The sequence below is a fragment of the Sphaeramia orbicularis genome, chromosome 21, assembly GCF_902148855.1.
Source record: "Sphaeramia orbicularis chromosome 21, fSphaOr1.1, whole genome shotgun sequence".
In the NCBI taxonomy this organism is placed as follows: Eukaryota; Metazoa; Chordata; class Actinopteri; order Kurtiformes; family Apogonidae; genus Sphaeramia; species Sphaeramia orbicularis.
This window is the reverse complement of record NC_043977.1, coordinates 49,791,340-49,817,159: the sequence shown is the minus strand read 5'-3', so window position 1 is coordinate 49,817,159 and position 25,820 is coordinate 49,791,340. Positions and strand designations below refer to the sequence as shown.

General features: G+C 38.2%; 1 protein-coding gene across 1 annotated transcript in view; it reads right to left on the bottom strand.

Annotated features, from left to right (window-relative positions):
• Nucleotides 1-37: 37 nt before the first annotated feature.
• Nucleotides 38-25,820, bottom strand: part of wdr75 (WD repeat domain 75) — a 28,739-nt gene continuing 2,956 nt past the window's right edge. The window contains 18 exon segments of the mRNA XM_030125582.1: nucleotides 38-1,119; nucleotides 2,393-2,484; nucleotides 3,824-3,964; nucleotides 5,349-5,408; nucleotides 6,867-7,036; nucleotides 7,474-7,569; nucleotides 7,659-7,753; nucleotides 11,387-11,567; nucleotides 12,852-13,009; nucleotides 13,153-13,328; nucleotides 13,468-13,583; nucleotides 14,411-14,470; nucleotides 16,814-16,972; nucleotides 17,094-17,182; nucleotides 18,655-18,771; nucleotides 18,992-19,062; nucleotides 19,978-20,099; nucleotides 21,476-21,572. Coding sequence (XP_029981442.1) covers nucleotides 906-1,119; nucleotides 2,393-2,484; nucleotides 3,824-3,964; nucleotides 5,349-5,408; nucleotides 6,867-7,036; nucleotides 7,474-7,569; nucleotides 7,659-7,753; nucleotides 11,387-11,567; nucleotides 12,852-13,009; nucleotides 13,153-13,328; nucleotides 13,468-13,583; nucleotides 14,411-14,470; nucleotides 16,814-16,972; nucleotides 17,094-17,182; nucleotides 18,655-18,771; nucleotides 18,992-19,062; nucleotides 19,978-20,099; nucleotides 21,476-21,572 — 2,214 coding nt within the window. The 3' untranslated portion in view covers nucleotides 38-905.

The window sequence follows — 25,820 nt, the reverse complement described above, 5'->3', positions numbered from 1 at the left end:
TAAGACTTAGAAGGGCTGAATTACGTTTTTTTAGTACATAATTTACAACTGTGTTTGCATTACCCTTCTGCAGTAAGTCAGAACAGACCTTTTTCTTTTACAATGATGGGCAATACCACCATTATCACCTGCTATTTTGGATTCAGGGCAAAGTCAAAATCCCCCTAACTGAAGATCCCATAACTGACAAAACAAACACAGACTTCAGACAAAGTCTTCCATATTATTTGCAGAAAGCATAAAGGAGGGTGAATTGAGGAGTATTCCATAGTGTGCATTATTAACTTCACTATTAGGTGTCACTAAATACAACACGCACTCAACCTTTAACATACTTCAGCATCTTGAGTCTAAGTGAATGTTTACACCAAATTTGAAGAAATCCCCTTTAGGTGTTCTGAAGAAAGGGACGAATGGACAAATAACCTGAAAATATGCAAGCATAAAAATTGAACACCAGTCAAATGCAGAGAGGAAATTGGAAAACATTATAAATATGTTGCAAAATATTCATTTAAAAAAAAAAACTCACAAAAGCAAAGACTACAAAGGAATGAGTATTGTTCATGTTCAGCTGCAGCTCAATGTGTCCACAGCTTGTATTTGTATATGAATTGTTCTTATGAGTCATTTTATAGATAAGTGAACTAAACTAAACTGTAAACTGATAGACTTAATAACAGCAATTTAAACTAACTGCTGCCATGACTTAGCAAATGTAAGGACTTGAGGGTGTTCAGCACTTTTGCATACAAATACTTTCCATTGCAAAGATTTGTTTACACATGGGTATGTTTGGTTTTCTGTTCAAAAAAACAAGTCCACTATGATCCGCTGTTGCAAAAGGACAAAAGCTGAGGCGTCCACAGTGATAAAGGTCTGTGCTGTACTGGATGTGTCAGAGGTTAGTCCAGGAGGCCAGTAAACCAGCTGTGGTCAAGCTTCTTCACCCTTCTTAATTCCCTAGCTTGAGTTTTAGTCAGAGCGGGGGTGTCCGTCAGCCACACTCCCCCTTGTGATGCCTGCTCTGGTCTCGGGATGTTAGATTCCATTTCCTCCTCCGAATCCTCTTCCTCTTTCTCACTCTCCATTTCCTCCTCTGCTTGTTTGTTTTCCTCCCTGAGGCCATGAGAACACACAAAGTTACCGTGACTTGGCGTATTTGCAGACATCGACAACAAGCTGCACATTTTCCCATGTGGACCATTTTAGTCTAGATCTCTTGACTTGCTGAATCACGTGAAGCCTGATTTCTGGCAGATTTTTGTCAACTCACACTGACATTAGTAAGTGTTCAGTGGTTAATGAGGAGTCACACTTTCCCCCTGTGGAACAAAAACAGAGAACAAGTACCCACTGTGGCTGTCCTCATACTCCACGCCATGGAACTGTCTAACTCACTGAGTGCATATGAGGTCCACTGTGATTTAAGGATGATTTCCATCAAATCAAATATCCTCCCCTCTGATTTCTCTACACATCCCACGTTGAGTGCGGCTTTAGTGATTTGTTTATTTAGAGAAGGGGGATATAATCTAAGAAGGAAAAATATTTGAAAAATGCATTGTGTCAGAACAACTGTAAAAAGGTGTTAAAAGTGTGTTTCCCCCCCTTATTTATGTGTATGTGAACACACATACCCTATATATATATATATGTATATATGTATATGTGTGTGTGTACATATGTTTGAAGGGGTCTATATATTTTGGACGTAAGCATATTTAATAACCTTCATATACTCAATGAAGGTCCAGTAAAAGAAAGTAGGTGGGTAGTTGTATTGTGTCATGTTCAAGTTGTAGGTTTCTTGTTATACATTTGAAAATTGAAAATAAAAAGACCTTGATTTAAAAAAACAAAGGATGTGTTTCAATCACAGGGGTTAAGTTATGGAACAGTCTAACAGATTATTTCATGTTAAGTCAAAACATAAATCTGTTTAAAGGAATATATAAAATAAAATTTTTAAAGAAATATAAGGATGAGGAACAGCACTTTAACCCAGGACAGTAATGGAAATGTTTGAAGAAGGAAATACAGCTGCATTGTTTTGTGCTGTTCTGTTCTCTATGGTATGTTATAACCTCAGCTCTATTTCAGTAACTTAGTGGCTGACCTGTTCTTTTTTATGGACTGTATATATTAGTCGTGTAAAATTGGGGTAGGACAATATAAGCTCGGCTTCTGCCTACTCAATTTTGGACATAAAGTGTTGTTGAGCCACAATGAAGTAGTTGTATATTGTGCGGCCTTTTTTTCTTTTCTTTTTATTTGTTTCTTTTGATATTATGGAGTATTCTGTTTAAATTTATGGTTTGTCTTCACCTTTTGTTCACCTTTGTATTTTATTCCTACTTATGTTTGAAATTCAGTTTGTCATTATCGTTACCTGTTGTCTGTGACTGAGATGAGCAGAGACTCTACGAACATGGAGCACAGGAATGAGGTGGAGGGCAGGACGTGGGCTGGGGTCTGCAGGAGCTGTCAAGTCAATTTTATTTATAAAGCACATTTAAAAACAACACACACTGACCAAAGTGCTGTACAGATTCAAAGCAGGAATAGAAATAAAAAACAGATAATAAAATCTACACAAGTAAAATAAAATAAAATGAAGTAAAATAAATAAAATACCAAAAAGTCAATTCTCAGTATGGTTTAAAAGCCAAAGAATAAAAATGGGTTTTTAAACGAGTTTTAAAAGTATCAACTGTAGGTGTAGCTGTGAGGAACAGATCCATGGTTAACACACTACCAACACACACAACCTTTACTGTCCAAAGAGCCAAGAACCAGAAGGAGAAAAAGGTATCAGTACCACAAAAACATATGATGCACTTTTTCATTTGAAATACATTTAAAATGTTCTTGTACAGTACAGTTTTTGCAGGTTCTCTGATCTTTGGCCTAACAAAACACATTTCATACTGAAGCCATCACCTGTTTTGGACTTGAGGTTGAATTGGTGACTTCAACAATTTTGTTAATGTTTAAGCGTCAGTTGAACCCCATTGTGATTCAGATTCATTTAAGCCTAAATTTAGGTCTGTTAAGGTCCTGTTCAGTTCTGTGGTGCCTGGTATTCAATGATCTGTCTGAGCGTGAAGACGTTTCTTCAGATTGTAAATAAGTAAATGTAACTAAATGTAAATTAACTCTTTAGTTCTTGTCCAGGGACAGAAGAAACAAAGAGCCAGCCCTGGAGCCACAGGTTGCCCACCCCTGTTCTAGAGCTTTCTGTGATGGCCCAGATCCTTAGTAGAACTGCTAGACTGGGTTCAGGGCTCTTTGCTAAAGTTGATTCACAAATCTCATCTTATCTTATTTATTTAAGGCCATTAATGATTAGATCTGAAACTTCCTTCTTAAAATGAAAACAATAACTTGAGTCATTTGTCATATGACATGTTTGAAGAACACATGGTGTCTGTCAGTAGAAGATACCAGCCAAATCAGATTTAATGAAATTAGAGTTGATCTGTACCAACAGGAAATAAAACAGAGCAGTGTACTGAGAAGACCAAGGCTACGCTGAACTTTTATCTGCACTTTTGAATTTTCACTAGCAGAGTTACTCTGGGTATTAAATACTAAAGGGTAAATGCACTTCATTCCTCAGAGGTTTAATGGTCTTAATGATAATTGTTATTTTAGTGTCATAACAAAATAACTGTTTTTGACTGGGCTTCAACCCCTCAAAGTCTGGTTCTTCTCTTGGTTTTTGTCATGACCTCAGTCCAATTTGATGAAAACATTATTGGTTGTAATAAACGTTTCTACACCAACAAATCCACTTGTATACAAAAGCCACAGTACACACCTCTCTGACAGCAGCTGAGCCCTGTGGCAGTTGTGTTCTCTCAGCTAAGAGGCTGCTCGCTGCTTCTTGACCCTCCTGTTGACTTCGTTTCCCCAGCAACACAGAGAATGGTGTCATGGCAACACTGTCACTGATCACAAGCTTAAAGGGAAGATAAGATAGGACACCTTAGGTTCCAGATCAGAACAATAGTTTCCAGTGTCACAGAGTTTAACCTTCTATATTAGTGGTTTATTTGAGGTCATTAATTAAAAAAATAAATAGAATAGATATTTTATTGTCACTGTTACAGGAACAATGAAAATCAGGTTAGCACCTCTGTTTCTTATTTAGCAGTAAAAACATGTGCAAGACAAAACAAGTGCAAAGAGACTGCATTAAAAATATTACACAAAATTATACTGAAAATATACACTGTAAAGTATTGACAATGTACAAAAAGTTCCACAGAAATACTAAAATATCCAAAAAGCTAAATGTAAACAGATCAGTAATCCAGAATAAGTCCAATTTTTTTCTGTTTAACACTTTCAGTGCCATGGGCCGATTAAATCGGCTTTACGAAAACAACCTGTAAAGTGCCACGGGCCGATCAGATCGGCTTTGGAGAACACGCCACATTTGTGTACAAACAAACCATCCACCCCCATTTCTTTCTCACATTTCGATGACGTTCTTTCTGTGTCCCCCTTTTGAGACCAAGCAGACGGGAATTTGAGGTCACGCGACCGAATAATATTTTAATATCTTTTTAATGTTTCTTATTCTCCGGTGTTTCATCAGAGGGAGCCCTCCATGCCGGGGGGCGGCTGTGGCGGCGCCTTCTCTCACTGGGGTCCGCTCCTTTCTGGTGGGTGGGGGTCCCAGTTGGCCCTCTCCCACTAGTTGGGATGCGGGGCTGTGTTGCTGGTGCCTGGTCGCCGGGGTCAGCGGCTGCCTCCTGGTACGGATGGCTCCCTGAGACAGCGCCTCCTAAATTTATGTTTTACTTTTACTTGTACATTTTTGTTCTGGTCTACCCATGCTCAGTCAGTCTTCTTAAGTATGTGTGAGCTTGTGGGTTTGCATGTATGTGTGTGTGTGTGTGTGTGTGTGTGTGTGTGTGTGCGCGGGTGAGTGGGTGGGTGTGGGTGGGGGGCGGTACTGATTTTTAAACTGATATGTAAAGCACTTTGTGCTACAGTTTTTAATGTATGAAAAGTGCTATATAAATAAAGATTATTATTATTATTATTATTATTATTATTATAAATTATGCAAATTACGATCAATAATGAATCGGCTGCATCCGGTGCGTTTTGGATCTAATCAGCAATCGGTCGGATGTTACCGAGCGGTTTCCTGCAGGATTCTTCAAATATTATAAAAACAACGCGAAATACTGAAAAACGGCCAAATTCTGTGGCACTTTTAAGGCTTATTAGCCCCTTAACTGTCCGGCACTTAAAGAGTTAAAATCAGAGTTCACTAATCTTAAATTTGAGTCCAAGCCATAAAAAACAAGGTTTGTAGTGGGCCCGTGTACCTGTTTGCTAGAGGCCATCAGTCTGTCCTCCTCCGCTTTGGTGGTGAACGTCAAGAGGTCCTGCAAAGGAGAGTCCACATCAGTCAGCAGTGCAGCCATGGTCAAATAGAGTGTGCAGACGATAATTAACAGCACCTTGTTCTAAACTGACAGGAAAAGCCAACGCCTTTACTCAAGGGACTGTAATAAGAACACACTGGGTGAAATATAAGGTAAGGAATCTGACTGAAATCAAAAAATATCTCATTGTGTCATACTCACTGTGACCAAATCTACCAAACAATATGACAAACTTCAACATTTGTGACACATCACAGGTATCTGAATCGCCCTACTACATCAACCACTGCATCCCACAATGCATTATGGTCATTAGCTAGCCCAGGAAATTTAGGCAAAAATGGCAGACACCTCAAAAGATCAGAGCAGTTTAAGTATATAAAGCAGCAGTGGCGTAACTTGCGGTAATACATTTTGATTATACATGACAGCAAAAAAAGCTCACCCTTACAATTTGACACATTGAAATGTGATAATAAGCAAGCTAATGCTAGGTAGAAGACCCAAAAAAATTCCAGAAATTGCTAAAACATCTGCTAACTGCTGATTACAAGGGAGAGTTATAAAGTTCTCAGACAAATGTTATAATTTCAAAATGCGCAGTCCTTAGTCCCAGCAATTCCACAAAGAAGGAATCTACCAATGGAAACATAGCTTGCAAAAGTGTTTAAATTCTAATGGAGCTTATGTAGAATTTTTTTGTGTTATTTTGATAAATAAACTTTTTATTACATCTGTCTGAGAACCTGTTGACTCTCGTATTTGCACGGTGATCTTATAAACCAGATTATATGACATGTAGATATTGTGATCTCTCAACTGTACAAGCCTACTAATTTTCAGATGTCTTGTCTTTACACTCGACATATGCAACAACAACCACGATCAAAAGTGGTCTGAGATATTGGGTACCAATGCATGTTACTAGGCATTCGTGCTGTCCACATGGGACTAACCATTCATAATGTATGTTAAAGTGGGTCAACAGGGCCTAAGACATCAACCATCTCAGCCTGTACACTGATTTATATACCAGAAATGTGTCCGTGAAAATCCTTATACACAGTCCCATGTTCTTCAGTGCCTCTCTTGAGCTCCTCAACAGTGTCAATACTAGTGAACACACATATCACACATACTGCTTAACATCTTTTGGCTCAATCAATAAAAACAAAAAAATTATTTTGCTCCTTTATTTTCATGAAAATGCATATTTATTTTATAAAATCCCATTTACTCTGGTGAATGTGTGCATGTGTGTATGTAGGTTAATATGTCTAGAAAGACTGTATGCAATGTTGAATTCCTATGATTAAAAAAAAAAAAATGTTTCAGATACTGTATATGCATCTATAACTTCTTAGTAGGTGTGCCCTTTGTCATTTCTGTTTTTGCTGCGGACAGGAATAAAACAGTTTGGAGCTAATGCCATGTTGCTTCGTTGTGTTGTGTGTTTACCATGTACTGAGTGACAAAGTACAGCTGAGAGTGGTTGAGCCACTGGCTGGTCTCCTCACAGCTCTCCAGCATCTTCTCCCTTGGCGCAAAAACGGCCCGAGTTACTTTCCCCAAGCACACAGCCTTATGGGAAAACAGCGGCCGAGGCTCACTGGGCTTAAAAACAAACACTGAGCAAAAAGAAGAGAACCGATTAATGAAAAAAACAAACAAAACATGAACAAATGAAAATTGATTTGTGCATTTAATAGGCATGCAACCATTATTGAATCTGAGTGAAACGACATTGTCACTAAAATCAGAGAGAAAAAAAAAACTTGAGCAGATTCCAAACATCTCCACCCTCAGGACACAAGTTTGTTTCATTCTGTATCTTTTGCTAGTTTCTGAAAAATGATTCAAAGGTAATTTGTGACAAAGAAGAAGTATCACTTGTGATACCATGAATGGACAGTTACTGTAGTTCACCTGAAGTCTCAAGTGGCACTTCCTGCTACAAATGACCAGCTAACTGCAGATTGAGCACACTTTATTTAGTCTACACTGCCCTATAAATGAATAGAGATTTTATGAAAGAGCTCCAGTATGTGTCATGATGATGACTTACAGTCAGTGCATCCAGCCTGACAGCAGAAGGCAGCCATGTTCTCAGAGAATGGGTCTGAAAGCAGCAGGCTGACATCCATAGAGGTACTCCACTCCACTGCCAAAACAAAACCAGTTATTAATTCTATGGTCGAAGCACAAATCATATATTAAACTGAATTTGTGACCATAGGCTGGTGTTCTTACAAGAGCAAGTGAGTAGGTTCCAGCAGCAGAGCAAGTTCTTGTCTGTGGTTCCCAGCAGATACTTAGAACAGGTAAGTTGCCCAAAACAAAGATTCCTGGTGGAGAAAAAAACAGTTATTCATCATTGCCCTGTGACTGTAAAGAATCCCAAATGGCTACAATCATGCAGTCTAACCAACCAGCCCCTCATACTACACATATTTCACCGGATTAGCTTTGCTGCTTTGGGGGCTTCAAATGGTAACATACACACAGAGAGCCTGAACACCCACAAAGAGCCAAATGAAAAGGTCTGGAATCTTTTTCAGATTTCACAAGCTACATCCAGACTGTTCTCTCAATAAAAGTCCATTTGTCAGGTTTGTTTAATCATGTCTATTAGCAGACGAGCCGGTGAAGCTCAACTAGTGAGGCTGTTCAGAGTGATGTCAACACTTGACCCGGCTCTACATATCCATAGGTGGTAGTTGCATAAGGGGAAGTGGGCAGCTGTCACAACAGTTTTTCTTCTTTCATCTTTAAAGACGACCAAATTCCCTGTCAGCTCCCAAATTCCATGTATCTGCTCATTCATTACAAAGTGACCCTTCGCTAAGTTCCTCCTTAGAACGGCTGCTGTCCAGTCCTATATGAGCAACTGCAAGCTCTACTGTTATTCTGGATGTCTAAGAATTTCAGACAGGATTACATTATACCTATAATCAATCCGATATAAAGTATGGTATCTAAAAGAAATAATTACACCTCTGAAATATGAGAGAGAAGCACAGAGAAAGAACTAATTTATGCATTTCAGTGAAACACAAAATAATTCCGATAAAACATTGTTGTTTGCTTCAGCGTAACTAATGTTGGTTAACTTTACAAACAGTTGTTATCAAACAAGAAAATATGTCTCTGCTTTGCAACAATTGACATTCTTTTATGCGAGATAAAGAATTTAAAGAGCCTAAGATAGTGCACAATTACCCAACTTAAAAATAACAATATTTTACAGTCTTCAGTTGTGACTATCTGCTTGCCGAGTTAGCTCATAGTAAATGGTGTGTCACTGTGGAGCACACAGATGAGTTCCTAATTGATAAAACTAACACTATATTGTAAAGATCTGAAATACATATTGTAGTCTTTTAATGTAATTCTTTCTAGTGTTTCAGAGGTTTTATTGGATGCATTTGCTAATAATCTGTCAAATCAGCTCTGAAATATATTTGACAAGGTCTAAAATTAACTCCTACTTCAGCTTTATTAGGAATCGAATAAATGAAAGAATCTGAAACACTGAACATCACTCTCAAAGTCAATAAATCTGACTGTTAAGTGATAATGTAAATTATTCTAGGTGCATTGTTTATCCATTGAGCTGTCATTTATTTAAGCAGAGACAACTGATATTTCTTATCAGACTACTATCTCATCCCACTGCTGCCAAAAATCCCTTCTCTACTACTTCTATTTGCCATTATATCCTTTAGAATAATGGCCACTAGATGCATTTCCATCCAGCATATGAAGGACCTGAGGGGAAACTTGGGAGAGGCAGAAAGTCTACAGATAAAAGGTGAATTTAATTATTGGTGTTTGCTGGTTGACTTATGGGTTGCAAACATTTGATGGGCAACAGTAAACAGTGGGGGTGGGACATTGCAAAGAATAATTCTAGTTTATGTTGATGTTTAGAGAATTGTCAGCCCATTTTTTAAAACAGTTTTGTTCCTGTTTTGCCCGCTGTAAAAGCTGAAAGTTTTCAGAAGAACTTTAAAGTTTCTAGTTCCTTTTTAAAAAAAAGTGGTACAGAAACTAACAACAGTAGTTTGGTGTCCTGAATGACCCCTTCTACAGTGCTGAGAACATCTGCCAACATTCCTGAGACATGATCAGTGTTGCGAAACAACAGCCTGTCCCCATGTTCAGTTGGTGGATACCAGCACCAAAAAAAAAACACTGGTGTTAGCATGGTGAAATTATATTTTCAAAGGACCCAGGAAACTATTGCCTAAAACAGCTGGCTACAATCGTTGGGTGCATGTGTATGTATTTTTCTTTGGCTTTGTGTTTCTGTATTGAGGGTACATGTGCTTTGCTGCTGATGTCACATACTCCTATTTGAAACCTAAGATAAAATAATCATACATAGTTTTAAAGGTGCAAAGACAAACAGTAATTTAACCCTGTGGAGTATTCTTGCAAACACACAAAGGTTATGTTTACACATCTTGTTGTCAAGGTCTAATCATGGAGTAACAACTATAGCTTTAGAATAAAGTCAATTCTGACAAGGTAATACAACATCTCCTCTGTTAATAAGATTTTTGGGCTCATAGAGGGCTTTGAGCTCTACTGTCAGGCTTTTGATTGACAGATGACTTCCAGAGCTTCTGTCATTTTTTCACCAGATAGCACTATTGTAGTTGTAGTTAAGATGTTATAATACCATGACCACCAAAGGATTTTCTCACACTAATGTTTCATGAAGTTTTGCATTCCTTAATTACAGTCTGGCCTGTAGGGATAACCCAGACACATGTTGGCAAAAACTCAGTAATGGATTGTTTGGGTCTGTCTGTTATCTTGTCAATTAGTGAGTTCATGTATTATGCAAAGTTACATTACTGTTATCAAAGAACATTAGACACATTGAAATTTAGCAAGTGACTGAAATGACTTAAAGCAGGGGTCCTCAACTAGTGGACTAGTGAACTGTCGTATTCTCTTGTTCTTTTCTTTTCTTTTTTCAACAGACTCAGTGCGAGGCCGACTGTAATCCTATTGGGGTTCTAAACTATGCGAGGGATGGTAACCTGTCTGGATATATCCATGTACTCTCCAGTAACATTTTGTGATCCACTGGACCATTCATTTCTGGTCTTTGTACACTTACCTCAGGACAACTGTTTAGGTTTGACATTCTCAATACTTTAAACTTTTTGCCAGATTAAAGCAAAAGAAAAAGCTTAAACTTGTATTTGTGCTTGTTCGGACCTCAGTAGGGGAGGAGGGCTGACTTAGCAGACCTTTTGCTATTTTAGCAAGAGGCTAAAGCGTTAATTAATATAAAATGACCCAGTTAGCATTCAGGTTGATGATTTCATTGGGTCTGAGTTAGTGTTAACTAGACAAGTTTCACACGTGCTCTTCCCCAACTCCACCCTCTTGTCCAAATATGGTAAAGATGTTGAAATTATGTATCAATACTTTTGTTTAAAATGACAATTTGGACTGATAATTTTGAACTGATGTTCAGGCAACACACTTTAGCAACTACACGATAGCAGACTAAAGTGAAACAGAACTCACTGCAATGCAGCTACAGTCAAAAGATTTATAAAATCAGCAAATATATCAATTTATACCAAAACAGTAAAATATCTGCGGTATGGCAGATGCATTGTCGCATTTCTAAATGACAAAAGTGACAATGCCAAACTTCAGGCTTCAGAACAGTAGTCCACAATCACAGTGCCCTCATTCATTTCTTTTGTACAGTACATGGGTCTAATAAACATGCAAAGAAGGATAATTTGTAAAACATCTCTACAGCAACCTCATAAAGAAGAATGTAGGCTCAAACACAGAGCTTAAATCTAATGCTTATCTGATTAAATTTAAAATGAGCCGATATCACTCTTCCTGGTCTGTACTTTACTTATGCTGTTCATTAACTGTTCACTGAATTCCTTGACACTTCAGAATCAGTCTATGTTTTCGTGCACATGTTCAGTTCTGACCTGATGGCTCCTGGCGGTTGGGACAGAGTTGTCAGGAGTTCCCAGGAGGCCGGGCTCCACACAGTCACCACCTCCTGAAAGCTGACGGCCAGCAGAGAGCCATCAGCTGAGAAACAGCAGCATTCTGGTACCAGGCTGTGATAGGCTCCGACGAAATCACACGACCAGGACGGACCTTCATCTGAGTGCCCAATGAAGAGGAAGGAATGAGAGGGACACACACAAAGAGCATGGAATTAGTACAGTGTAAATTATACCTTCACTTAGCTCAGACTCCATGGAAACACCTTACATTCAAACTAATATGCAGGGATGCTAGTGATTCCTCAGATGTGAGCAGATTACAAATGTGCAAAATTACAGTCAAACTAAGAATTTTGGATTAAACGACCTATGTTCACTTTCAGACTTCATATGTTATGTGAAGCATTTTACTTTGTAGCATTTTAAAATCACTTTAATTCGAGTGTGTGGTGTTTTTTTTTTTATAGATACATCTCTTCCCAAGGCAGTAAATAATGTATTTATTTTTAGGGGTGAACCAACATCATTGAATCCCAATGTTTGTCTAGATTTTGAGAATTCATTACCATAAAACTGGCCATTGCACTAAATGGATTTACTTTGACAGAAGGTGTCATTACATGCAATTACAGCAATAAAAATAATAATAATTGATGGATTAATATAGCATTTTTCTAGACACTCAAAAGCACTTTACATTGAATCCATTATTTATTCACTCTCACATTCACACACTGGTGGTGGTAAACTACATCTGTAGTGGCCCTGGGGCTGCCAATCAGTGCCAACAGCCCCTCCGACCACCACCAAATATTCATTCACATTCATACACCAGTGAGTGTAACACTGGAGGCAAGGTGGATGAAATGTCCTGCCCAAGGACGCAACAGCACATGACCATGACAGAGCAGGATTCAAACAGCTGTCCTACAAATACTGATATTTTAAAGAAAAAAAATGCTCATTTTAAGACACTTATAATCACTACATTCCTTCCTGTGCTCAGCTTCTCAAATGTAAGGATGTGGTGCTTCCTACAAGTTATTCGATTTCTCACTAAAATAAGGATCAATACATTTTTAGAGAAGCAATGTGCATACAATGTCTCTTTCTTTTATTCTATAAGATAAATGTTTTATGAAGCAAACAATGAACAGATTAATCAGTAATAAAATAATGAGCAATAAAAAATAATCATCATTTGCCGCTAATAAACAGGTCATCTAGCCAGTGTCAGTCCCAGGCATGTGCTCTTCTCTTGTGAGTGATAGAACTGTTCACAGTCTAAAACTGAGAAACAAGTTGTTCTTCCTAAAGATCAAAGTGGACTTTTAACATGGTCAGAAAAGTCAAAGTGTGCAATGGTGCAGAGACAAAGCACTTCAGATCACTGGTACTGCTCAGACAAACTTTGTGAAAGCCCAGCATAATGTGAGCTTACCCTCTGTGTGGGTGGCTGGAGCCAGCTGCCAGGCTTTGAAGTGCCCGTCCTTGCTGACGGAGACCAGCACGGTGGTCTGGCTGTCGGTACTGTGGCAGAAGCACATGGCTGTAATCCGGGCCTCGTGGGGGGCCGAGATAGTCGTGTTCAGCATAAAACTGCAGGTGATACCGTATTCGTTCCAGGGCAGAGCAGAAAGAAAAACATACTATTATTACACTTTTCCTACATTAATGCACTTTTGGGGCCAATTATTAAAATAACAGTAGTGGACACTTATAAGACAGAGTAGCCAGTTCACCTCTGCGTCTGCTCATCAAAAGCCCAAAGTTTCAAATTCAGCTCCAGTTCAGTAGGCTTCTGTTTCCTTTCTTCCACTGTTGCCAGCCAGTTTCCATAGGCATCGAAGGCTGCTTTGACCACCTCAAACTGCTCCAGGCCCGACTGATGAATGTACTCCTGCTGTACTATGTCCAGCTATTGCAAAGACATAACATCGTCTATGGATTACACTTTAATGCACAGTCAGACCAGTCACATCTCCAAAATCATGTTTGTAATTCAATTTACTCTATTGGTTATCATCCTGCAGAATATGAGAGAGGTGGGTGCTTACATTGTACAGGAGTTTGTCTCTTTGGAGTGAGTAAAACTGCAGGTGCCCCGGTTTCCCGTTCAGCACCAGGGCTTTGCTACGAGGATCCACCATCAAGTCTGTCCTCACACTGTCTCCTGCAAGAGGACAGAAGAAAAAGTGATGGAAAATCTGTTCATTCATGAGCAAGGAGGAATCTTACAAAAGCCCTTATAGCAACTTCATGATTTATTTTGGCATTTTTTAAAGGCTTTATCTAATTAAACAGTTTTAAAAAGGTATGCCCCCACAATTTTCAATCTTATCTCAAAAGTCAAGGAAACGAGACATATGAGAGACTACTTCAAACTAATGCAGCAGCACTAAAAACTGTGCATCTCATACACTGATGAACAATTCAACACCGACAGTGTATGAGATGTTATCTGTTAATCTTTAGATATTCAGGTAAACGTCCCAATCTGTTCAACTTCATAAAACTGATTCACCTATTTTTAAATGCGTCATTCCCTTCAAAATCAAAACTTTATACTTTGGGTGTATACCACAAGAATGGAGGAAGACAAGACAAATATCTAATCAATGTGTTGCTGTTCGCCAGTGAAAAAAACAAAACAAAAAAACAAAACAAAACAAAAAAACAGTGACTAGGATATGGTTGATTCAAGAAAAGCCATCCCTGTCAGCTTGGATGGACACAACATTGGACATCTACAAAATGGAGAAAATAACTGCATTGGTACAAGATGTACAAGTCAGTGGAAAATAAATAAAAATAATAAATAAATATAAAAAATGATTCACTGTCACAGTGAAGAAAAATCTGCTGATTTTGATAAAAAAAAATTTAAGGAAATGTAAACTAGTGCTTGAAAATGTACATACATGCACCACACTTATATATGTCTCTGTAACATGTTAATGCACAGTCTACACGCTGCTGCCACCTTCTGTCTGTACTCACCTTTGACCAGGCCCTGAATGACAGCAGACACTTGAATAGAACTCCTGATGATTGTGATTTCTACAAGGAGAAATACAGATATTAATGCTAAAAACAGTATCAAGTCTTCAACATAATGCAGTGTCTTCTATGTACTAAAAGACTATTGCATTGAGTACATAATATCTCAGTCTTTTGGAGGATAAGGCTTGCGTTTCACTTGTCTCACACCCTTCCCCTCACAAAGACCTTCATTCATTTCGCAAAGGCCAGCGTATCAATGATTCTTGAGTAACCGTGATCCGCAATTATTTAGATTATGATAATATCACGAAAACAGGTGTCATGGAAAGTATATTCCTTTTGGATATTCTGAATATTCTGAGGGTCTTTTTCTGAATGGAACATTTTGCATTTGAGATGTGGGATATCCCAAAATGATCATGGTTTAATGCAGATTCTTTAGACACGTATACAGTGCATTTGGAAAAAAAACTTCACTGCACATGACAGAAAAGTCCATATTTCTAGTTGGAAGGAGGAACTTGCAAAGCATTCAACATTATGACAGAATAGATCAACAAACTTACAGAGATGAGGAAATATCAAAACTTTTCCAGACTGTTTGATGGCACAAAAGAGGGACACTGAAAACATAGAGTGGAATATCTGCCACCAATGGGAAAATTCTGAAAACTTTTTTATTCCGGGTATGCACTGCTGCATTTATACAGGAACATTAGCAGAATAATCATTTTTATTTGCAGTTTTATCAACCATGTAAAGAGCTTGTAAAGAACTTTGTCTTTTTCAGACTTATGGCAAAAACTACCATATTATGTGCATGTAAACATGTTCAAAGTGCAGTTAGTCTACTTTGACCTGCAAGACTTTGTGTAACAGGTAGAGCCAAAATCCAATTAACTGAGTTTTTCCTTCATGAAAAATTGTGAAAAATCACCACACTCAAGATGGACTCAACAACTTGCATAAAACAAAAATGGGAAAGAAAATTGAACATTGTAATCACAGAGGACATGTGGACAAAGGCATGGGAAGTACATTTTTCATCAAACTCCAATACATGGCGTGACTTTGGTTGGAAAAACCTGATTCGTTTTTTAATTACACCTAAACAAAAGTCAAAACTCAGTGCTGTTTCTACACAGTGCTGGACAGAGGGTGGGGAGGCTACAGCAGATCATGGGCACATTTTTTGGTTGCGCCCACTTATTCAGCTCTTCTGGTTGGAGGTAACCAAAGTAATATCAAAAACACTGGGCTTTAACATTCGCTGCTCCTTTACAGTATTGTATCTTTGTTGCTTCCCAGACGAACCGGATTCAGACGATGTTTACCTCCTAAAGATTCTGTTGACATCGGCTAAAAAATCCATTACAAAATGTTGGTTATAGAAGGAGCCACCTGCAATGAGCCTTTTTTATTTCTATCATAGAAAACATTAGACTGATGGAACGCATGACTGTCACCCTGCTGTCCCAGGAGGAGCTGGGAAAAAGAGAAAAAAAATACTAGAGCTCTTAATTTGAAGAAATCATTTTGAACTCATAAATAACATGATAAATGGAAATCTACATTCAGGCCCAGGTGTTCTGTGGCCTTGAGAACATAAATCCAATAGGCCTCTCTTTGTTTGAGGCATTGGCTTCTGTCCCCACCCTTGGCATCCACTGTAATGGTTTCAATGCCAGAAACCTTCAGAGTCGAGTAATTTCTATGATGAGCCTTCACAAAATGTTTAGCCACTGGGATATTGAGATTCCTAAACCAAATGGCATACCTATGTTCAGCCACTCTATCTCTACGTCTCCTTTTAGTTAGACCAACATAAAAAAACATTAAAAAAATTCAATTTTCTAACCAAGTGAGTGCCTAGGTTTTTGTCTTTTCCAATAATATCATGTATTGTCCATAACACTGATTTTTTGAGCTACATAATCCAGCATAACAAACATTTATTTTAACACATAGCATTAATACTGTTTATAGTTATATTCTATGTTTATAACAGTATTACTTTTTTTTTTTTTAACTATGTTCCTTGTTGCACTGTGGGTCTTAGAGATTTGCAATTTCAGTCTTCTGTATGTGCTGTAAATATGGCAAAACTGACAATAAAGCTGACTTAGACTGAATATAATTTTTGGGACATCTTCTTGGCTTTGAGGAACAGCTGAACTCATTACCCAACTGAGAAAGAAAAATATCCAGATTCAGGGAAAATATGTTGATATATAATTTTTTTTTTCCATTTTGTCTGGCCCGACATTAAATATATGACTAAGGCAGACAGACCTTCAGTGTCAGCACAATTAATAAATACTATACATGTGGCTCCACATAACTGCACAGATTAAGTACAAGGCTACATCAGATTGGGTATTACAGAGTGCAGCTCCTTACTGTTGTCAGAGTGGGATGTGCAGAACAGAGCTCCATCAGGTGAGACAGCGATGTGTGTGATGGCGGCTCCCAGGCGAGGCAGGAAGTCTCGCTGGCTCTCCTGATTGTATCGCCACTGGACGAGCACTGACTCTATGCCACCGCTCAGCAGGTTGGTTCCTGGAAAAACAAAGTGTAAGCTCAGGTAGGATGTGGGTCTTTGTTTACCATAACCTACCAAATCTGACGTAACTATAATGCATCTCATCTCTTTTTAAACGTGCAGCAGTGTTGCGTGTACCTTCTGGGGTGAAGCACAGTGAACTGACAGCACTGTGGTGCCAGTGAAGGGTGGTGTACGTGTACTCCTTCTTGTGATTGAAGTTTCTCCTTGATGGGAAAGCATATCAAAAGAGATATAAGAAAGATATATCAAAATTTATCTTCCTTCTCAGCCCCAAACAGCATTAAATCTTCCCTTTTATACATATGAACATGCACATGAACGCCCCTTCATGTTGTATTTTCTACTGGAGAACTAGGAAAAAATTTGGATCCACGAGCTGCCAAGACGAAAATAACCTTTATCCTTTGTCAACATGGTGGACATCAACGAGGAAGTCATCGCGAATGATAAACAATGCTTTTATTAACACTTTCAGTGCCATGGGCCGATTAAATCGGCTTTACGAAAACAACCTGTAAAGTGCCACGGGCCGATCAGATCGGCTTTGGAGAACACGCCACATTTGTGTACAAACAAACCATCCACCCCCATTTCTTTCTCACATTTTGATGACGTTCTTTCTGTGTCCCCCTTTTGAGACCAAGCAGACGGGAATTTGAGGTCACGCGACCGAATAATATTTTTATATCTTTTTAATGTTTCTTATTCTCCGGTGTTTCATCAGAGGGAGCCCTCCATGCCGGGGGGCGGCTGTGGACTCCGGGGGCTGTGGCGCCTTCTCTCACTGGAGTCCGCTCCTTTCTGGTGGGTGGGGGTCCCAGTTGGCCCTCTCCCACTAGTTGGGATGCGGGGCTGTGTTGCTGGTGCCTGGTCGCCGGGGTCGGCGGCTGCATCCTGGTGCGGATGGCTCCCTGAGACAGCGCCTCCTAAATTGATGTTTTACTTTTACTTGAACATTTTTGTTCTGGTCTACCCGTGCTCAGTCAGTCTTCTTAAGTATGTGTGAGCTTGTGGGTTTGCATGTATATGTGTGTGTGTGTGCGGGTGAGTGGGTGGGTGTGGGTGGAGGGCGGTACTGATTTTTAAACTGATATGTAAAGCACTTTGTGCTACAGTTTTTAATGTATGAAAAGTGCTATATAAATAAAGATTATTATTATTATTATTATTATTATAAATTATGCAAATTACGATCAATAATGAATCGGCTGCGTCCGGTGCGTTTTGGATCTAATCAGCAGTCGGTCGGATGTTACCGAGCGGTTTCCTGCAGGATTCTTCAAATATTATAAAAACGACGCGAAATACTGAAAAACGGCCAAATTCTGTGGCACTTTTAAGGCTTATTAGCCCCTTAACTGTCTGGCACTTAAAGAGTTAATGTTCTGCCAATGTTAGCTGATGATTTTGCACATTTATAGTATACACAGTTTGCATAATTTACAAAAAAAATGCTGTAGTGGATGAATTAACATATTCAAAGCTGTTTGAAGTAGAAGGTCACAATAAATTGTCAGCCATTTTTCATTTCGCTATGATAACAAAAGCATTTGAACACAACGCACCCGTAATTTTTAATTCACAAGTGGAAAGGATCATCTTCCCGATAGCACATGCACATGAAGGCAGCATAAACTGCATGAGTGTCCATGGTTCAAAGCCAAGTTTCACTCACCACAAGCGAATCTTGCCATCTTCATGTCCAGTGGCAATGCAGTCATCTTTTGGATGACAGGCTAAGCATGTGAATGTGTTCTTGCCTCCCTTCTTGTTGTCTTCTTTGAGGAAAAACCTTTTTACAAGCCACAGAGAGGACACAGATAGTTTTTTCAGTGCAGAGAAGACAGCAGCTGAATAAAAGTTTTTAAGTGTACATTTATGTGCACATTGAAGCTGTGAACCATCTGTGATATACTGTGTGTGTGAATACAATGTGAGGAATGACGTTTTATTCAGTTTCCATCTTCTGGAAACGTCATCTTATACCAGAAACGCCCCCTGCCAGGGCTCACCTGTATGGCTTTTGCTTTTTGAAGAAATAGACCTCCAACTGCAAACCTTTGGCTGAAGCAATGTACTCCCCCTGTGAGAATGACATCAAAGATACAACTGAGGATAATTTTGCTCATTTTTTTTAAACAATTCACTGATTAGCTGTCCTCCAAGGTGCTGTAACCCAAAGTCAAAACACTGAGCCTTATTCACAAACCATGCATTAGCATAACATATAGGTTTGGTGCCAAATCCGAGATCCATTATTATCCCGATCTGAAAGTGTTTCTACTCACAAATGATGAAAGCTTGGTTGAATTTTAACCAAACGCAGCATATTAATACCATGTTCTTTAAGTAAAGGCTTTAATAAACAATATTTCAGACCACTTATTTGCTAATGAATTGCTCACTAAGCTTGGAAAATAGTTCAGACAAAATGTTCAGAACAATGACATACAACTTTCACCTATTTGAGACCCTTGTGTCTGCAATGTTCTAAAACTCAGACAGTTCAGACCAATGCAGTGAGACTGTATTTAATTTTCATTGTAACAATTCTCTGACCTTTGGATATAATAACCTACTTTACAGTCTTACATTATAAATGAGGATCATAACAGTGAGTTACTTAGTACAGATATATTTGTGGTATTTACTGAAAGAGTGAAATTAAAAAACAAGAGGCTTAAGAACTTTTTTATCTCATTTTTTCTGTTGTTTAGAGGAATTGGTGTCTCTTAAGGAGAGAAAAGACAGACTATCAATACAGGAATTGGTATGAAACAGCTGATGTCTACTACAAACCTACACTTTGCTTTAACAGGTGAACTACAGCTACTAAATACAATGAAAAACTAACTCTGCAACTCCTTAAAGTGTCCGTTGTGATTTCTACAGTCAAAGTTTTGAAACTCATATCTGTCCAGTAGTAGCAGAGCCAGTTGGTGGACATCACTAGGGTTGTAGGTATTGTGATGTGATATTGTGCTGGTGTGTTGGTTACCCCTCTGCCGAAGGATGTGGCTGCTGGGTTGGAACTGACGTCACTGAGTACAGCAGAGAACTCCCGGGCCTCCACCAGCTGATCTCCACTCTGTGGTAAATGCACTGCAACCAACTGGAACTCTGCAAACACACACATCATGGCAAACATCAGCCTGTTGCACACTTATACAATGTCACCACAATGTGCATGGTTGCCAGTGTCTCATAACCTCTGAAGAAATTAAACCTGATTCATGAGGCTGGGTTGAGAGTTTGATAATAATAATAATAATAATAATAATAATAATGAGGTAACTTCAGGTTCAACACAGAATTTTCAGCATCACAAAGGTGGTTTAAGTTAAGGGGGGATTTCCATGCATATTTCCACTCTAACAAAAGTAAACCAGTAATTTCCATGGCCATTCAAGTACATGGACAAGCAGTTAATTATTGTATGAAAATTAAAAAGCTCTGAAGCCTCTGATCAGTCCGTTACTTTCAAATGGGAATCAAGAATTTGAAAAAAAAAAAAAAAAAGCTACTACATAGATAAAGCATGTATGACTTGGTTTTAGTTAAATAACAAACACCAATGAATTCATTTAAAGAATGCATCTTCAGTTTCCTCGTGGAAATCCCATGTTGCTCTCTTGCTTTGTCAATTTTTAAAATATCAGCTTTAACATTTAAATACATGAACAATGTCTGCTTCATAACATGATTTTTACTTTCGATATTTCCATGACTGTGGGAGCCCTGGACTGTCTACTGATCAATCACATATTAACCCATGGAGGAAAACCAAAATAAAATTCCACCTCATTAAGAAATTTAACCACGTCCAAGCATCACATTCATTTATCAGAATTCACAACTAACCCGTAATAATGGGATACTGATGCGTACATTAACTTACACATTCACACAGGGGACAGTTTGATGTGTTGTTTTTAAATATGTATTATATTATTCATTACCTCCGCCAGCATGTATTGTGATCGCTTTCCTTTTGTGTTTGCGTGCATGCGTGTTTGTTTGTTTGTTTGTTAGCAAGATAACTCAAAAAGTTATGGATGGATTTTCATGAAATTTTCAGGAAATACTGATACTGGCACAAGGAAGAAATGATGAAATTTTGGTGGTGATCAGGGGTGGGGGGGCCACGGGAGCTCACTGATCTGCCTTAGCAGAGGTCTGCACTCTCTGAGTGCTTTTCTTGTTGTTTTCATTTATTTTAATTACAATTAGTGCTTTTGAGAAATATACTCTAAAATCTCTCCATGTTTGTAGACAGAATGAGTTGAGACCCACTTTCATCACACTACTTAGTGTTATGGTCAAGCTTTGGAGTGTCTGGTAAGAAAGATGTAACAGGTATATAGAGGAATGAAATAGGCTCCTGGAATGTGATTGTTGTTTAGTTAAATGTAAAAAGATCATCAGTTGGTGAGACACAGTCTCTGAAAGCTTAAACAACAACAAAACAAAAAAACAGTTACTGCTCAAAAACATACCAGATCTTTTGTCGCTTGTCGGGGTAACCACAAAGAGGACTCCACTGTGGTTTGCAGATGTGTAGATGGAGTAAATTGGATATCCAATCACATACGTCTGAAAGAGATCACACATCTGTCAGGTAACAATTGGACATCAGAGAATCAAAACACTAACTTTCCATAATTTTTTACAAAAATAGAACACATCATCTCATTACTCTGCCTAAAGAACAACATGACAACTGTGTAGTTTTTTTTTTTAATATTTTATTTTCAGAGTCTTTTTTATATAATGTGTACAAACAAAATATACCAATAACATAAAAAAACAGTCAGTGCACAGGGTCAATACAGATAACTACATTAAGTACTTGGTGTAAAAGATGTACTAATATGATCTAAATATGGCTGCCCAATTTTCAAGAAAGTGTTATATTGTTTCCTGAGACAGTAAGTGATTTTTTCCAGGGGGATGCAACTGTTCATCTCAAAAATCCATCTATCAATAAGAAGGGGGCAATCAGATTTCCATGACACCGCAATGCACTTCTTGGCCACACAGAGCAAATTCCATAAATTTGAGTTGAGCATTCTTTAGAGAACCATGAACACTTGTAAAGTTCCCCAGCAAACAAAGTTCAAGGTCCACTGGAACATTAACCCCTGTGATCCTGGTTAAAGTGGAGCAGATATCATGCCAAAAAGGCTTAATTTTCATACATAGCCAGGTACACTGTAGAAAGGAACCAACATCAGTGCCATATCTGAAACATGTTTTTGAAAGATTAGATTTGAATGAATGTAATTTTTCTGGAGTGAGGTATAATTAATGTAAAATATTATAGTTGATCAATCTATACCGGGCATTAATAACAGTAGACAAGCTGTTCTGACATAAATTTGTCCAAAACTATTTGTCAATTGTAACATTAAGATCTGACTCCCATTTCATTCTAGACTTATGCAAACCTGGCTTTGGGCCCTCATTCAACAACAGGCGATACATTTTAGAAATTAATTTACATGTGCTCCCTTCATAAAGAAATCTTTCAACATCATTCATGACAGGCAGATTCATTTCAGGACCCAAAGTAGCTCTCAGAAAGGATCGTAGTTGGAAATAACAGAAAAAAGTTTGATTAGACAAGTTGTATTTCCTCTTCAGGTGCTCAAATGACATGAAGACTTATCAAAACAGTCCTCCAAGTGTTGTATTCCTTTATGATGCCATATGTCCAGAATCTTAATATCAAGAGTCATAGGTATAAATTCATTTTGTTTTAAAGGTGTTTTAGGTGACAATTCCACCTTCAATCCAAGACTTTTGTGAACTTCGTACCAAATTTTTATCAAATGTCTCAGTATAGGACTATCTGTCCTGTTGTTTACAGTTCTAGAATTATGTTTATAAATGAAGTCCCTGTGGACCTTTTCTTTCAGGGAGTACAGTCCGATTTGTGTCCAAGAGGGGGCGTTACTGCCCTCAAAAAAAGATGAGATGAACCTCATTTGAACTGCCATATAGTAGTTTCAAAAACTTGGTAGCCGAAGTTCTCCTGAACCATAGTGCCATGTTAGCTTTCTCATGGATATCCGAGGTACTTTACAATTCCATAAAAATTGTCTAACTTGAGTTTTGAGAAAGGATTGTGGTAATGGAATGGGCAGGGATTAAAACAGATATTGCAGTCTTGGTTGTACATTCATTTTAATACAAATGATTCTGCCAATCAAGGTGAGAGGAAAGCCCATCCACCTACGTAAATCATCTTCGAGCTTACTGAGCAGTGGGATTTGTACAGGTTTTTGAGGTTGTTATCAACAAATACCCCCAAGGTATTTTATACCACCAGTAGGCCATCTAAAGAGACTCATACGCTGGAGTTTGGAGTAATCCAAATTTGTCAATGGAATAATTTCACTTTTCTCCAAGTTCACCTTGTAACCTGAAATACTACCATAAGTATTCAATATAATTTGTAATTTCAAAAGGGAGTTATCAGGGTCTTTTAAGTACAAAATAATGTCATCTGCCAGAAGATTAATTCTATGAACTGCCTGACCCACCTGAAAGCCCTTCACATCAGGACCTTGTCTAATTACTTTGGCTAAAGGCTCAATTGCTAAAACAACAACTGCTGAAGACAAAGGGCATCCCTGTCGACTTGATCTACTTAAGGGGAATGTAGATGAAATCTGTCCATTGGTGCTGATTTTTACCTGGGGTTTATGATAGAGAGTTTGAACTCAACTAATAAATAATGGGCCAAACCCAAACTTGGCCAACACTTTAAATAGATATGGCCACTCTAGCCTATCAAAGGCTTTCTCCGTATCTAAAGCCACAGCTACGCTGGGTTCCGTTTCAAATTTTGTTGAATGAATAATATTAAAGAGCCTACATAGATTATTAACTGAGGAGCACTTTGAGATAAAGCCACACTGGTCTGAATTTTTAAGTGTGGCAGATATTGGCCAAGTCTGTTAGCCAGGGCCTTGGAAATTAATTTATAATCTGTAGTTAACAATGAAATTGGCTGATATGAGGAGCATTTCAATGGGTCTCTCTTTTTTTGTAGATCACAGTAATTATGGCTGTAGAGAATGATTCTGGGAGTGTTCTCATCTTAGAGGCTAAGTTGATGATGTCCATGAGAAGTGGGAGGAGTAAATTCTTAACTTCCCTATAAAATTCTGGAGGAAACCCACTTTCTCCTGAATTTGTTTGCTTTTAGTGAGCCCAAAGTTTTTCAATTTCTTTTTGTGTGAATGGCCAATCAAGACTATTTTGATCTTCCTGGCTAAGTTTAGGCAGTTCAATCATGGACAGAAATTCATCAATGTTACTCAAATTTTCTGGTGGTTCTGATTTTAATAAATGTGTGTAAAACTGTCTGAATGTGTCATTAATCTCTGTTGGATTGTATGATACAGCATCTGTATCAGTTTGGATTGAATTGATCGTCCTAGAGCTTTCTTCTTTTCTTAGTTGCCAAGACAGAATTTTGTGCGCCTTCTCTCCCAATTCGTAGCATCTTTGCTTGCTTCTCAAAATGTTTTTCAGTTTTGTAAGTATGCAAAGTATTGTATCAGAGCTTTTTATTTACCAATAACTGGTGTATTTCTTTAGACCTTGAATGTTGAAACTCCTTTTCCAATTTCAAAATGTCTGTTTCCATCTCTTCTATTTCTCCCATGTATTTGTTTTTGATACCTTTGGTATAAGAGATTATTTGTCCCCTTAAAAAGGCTTTAAGTGTCTCCCATAATATAAAGCTATTGGGAGAGGAAGCATAATTTGTGTCACAGAATAGCCCAATTTGATCCCTTATGAGTTTGCAGAAATTTATCTTTTGAAGGAGAGTAGGGTTCAGACACCACCTATACATATTGGTAGTTTTTTCAGGCGTATACTGGTAAATGGATAGGGTCAGAGGTGAGTGATCTGATAGTATTCTAGATAAGTACCCAGATTCTGCTGCTCTGTGAATCAGCTGTGCTGACCACAAGAAAAGATCAATCCAAGTAAAGGAGTTGTGATGACTAGAGTAAAAAGAATAATCTCGGGTTTGAGGGTGCATTTGTCTCCACACTTCAGTTAAATTTAATTCCTTAATGTATTCTCTGGTGATTTTGGCTGCTTTAGATTTGGATACTGATAGAGCTGACTTATCTAGAAGAGGATCCAGGCAGAAATTTAAGTCACCCCCTATAAGAATGTTTTGCTGTCCTCCTGTCACCTTCAAGAATATGTCATGAACAAATGACTCATCATCATAATTGGGTGCGTAGATATTTAAGAGAGTCCAGGATTCTGAGTAAATTTGACAATTCACTAAAACATATCTTCCCAATGTATCAACAATGGTTCCTCCAATTGTTACAGGGGTGTTCTTATTTATCAAAATGGCCACTCCCCTGGCTTTAGAGTTAGAAGGTGATGATATTACATGCCCTATCCAATCCCTCTTCAAAATTCTATGCTCTAGAGATGTCAAATGGGTTTCCTGTAAAAAGGCAATATCTGTTTTCAGTTTTTTCAAATGTGTTAAGACTCTATTCCGTTTGACAAGTCCATTTAATCCATTCACATTAAAGCTCAGAAATTTCACCACCCTGTTCATCAAAAGCAAATAATTTTACAGACATATTGGTCCTTCCATAAGACAAATGTGTCCATTACAACCAAGTAATGTAAATGTAATGTAAAGCACTGGCTGTGTGGAAAAACAGTGAAAAACAGAAAAAAATAATAATAATAACCTCCCTTCCCTCCTACCCCACCTTGTGCCTACCAGAACCTGGCACATGGCATCCCATGTTCATCTCAAAAGGAGCTACTGGGCAAATAATTAGAATATCT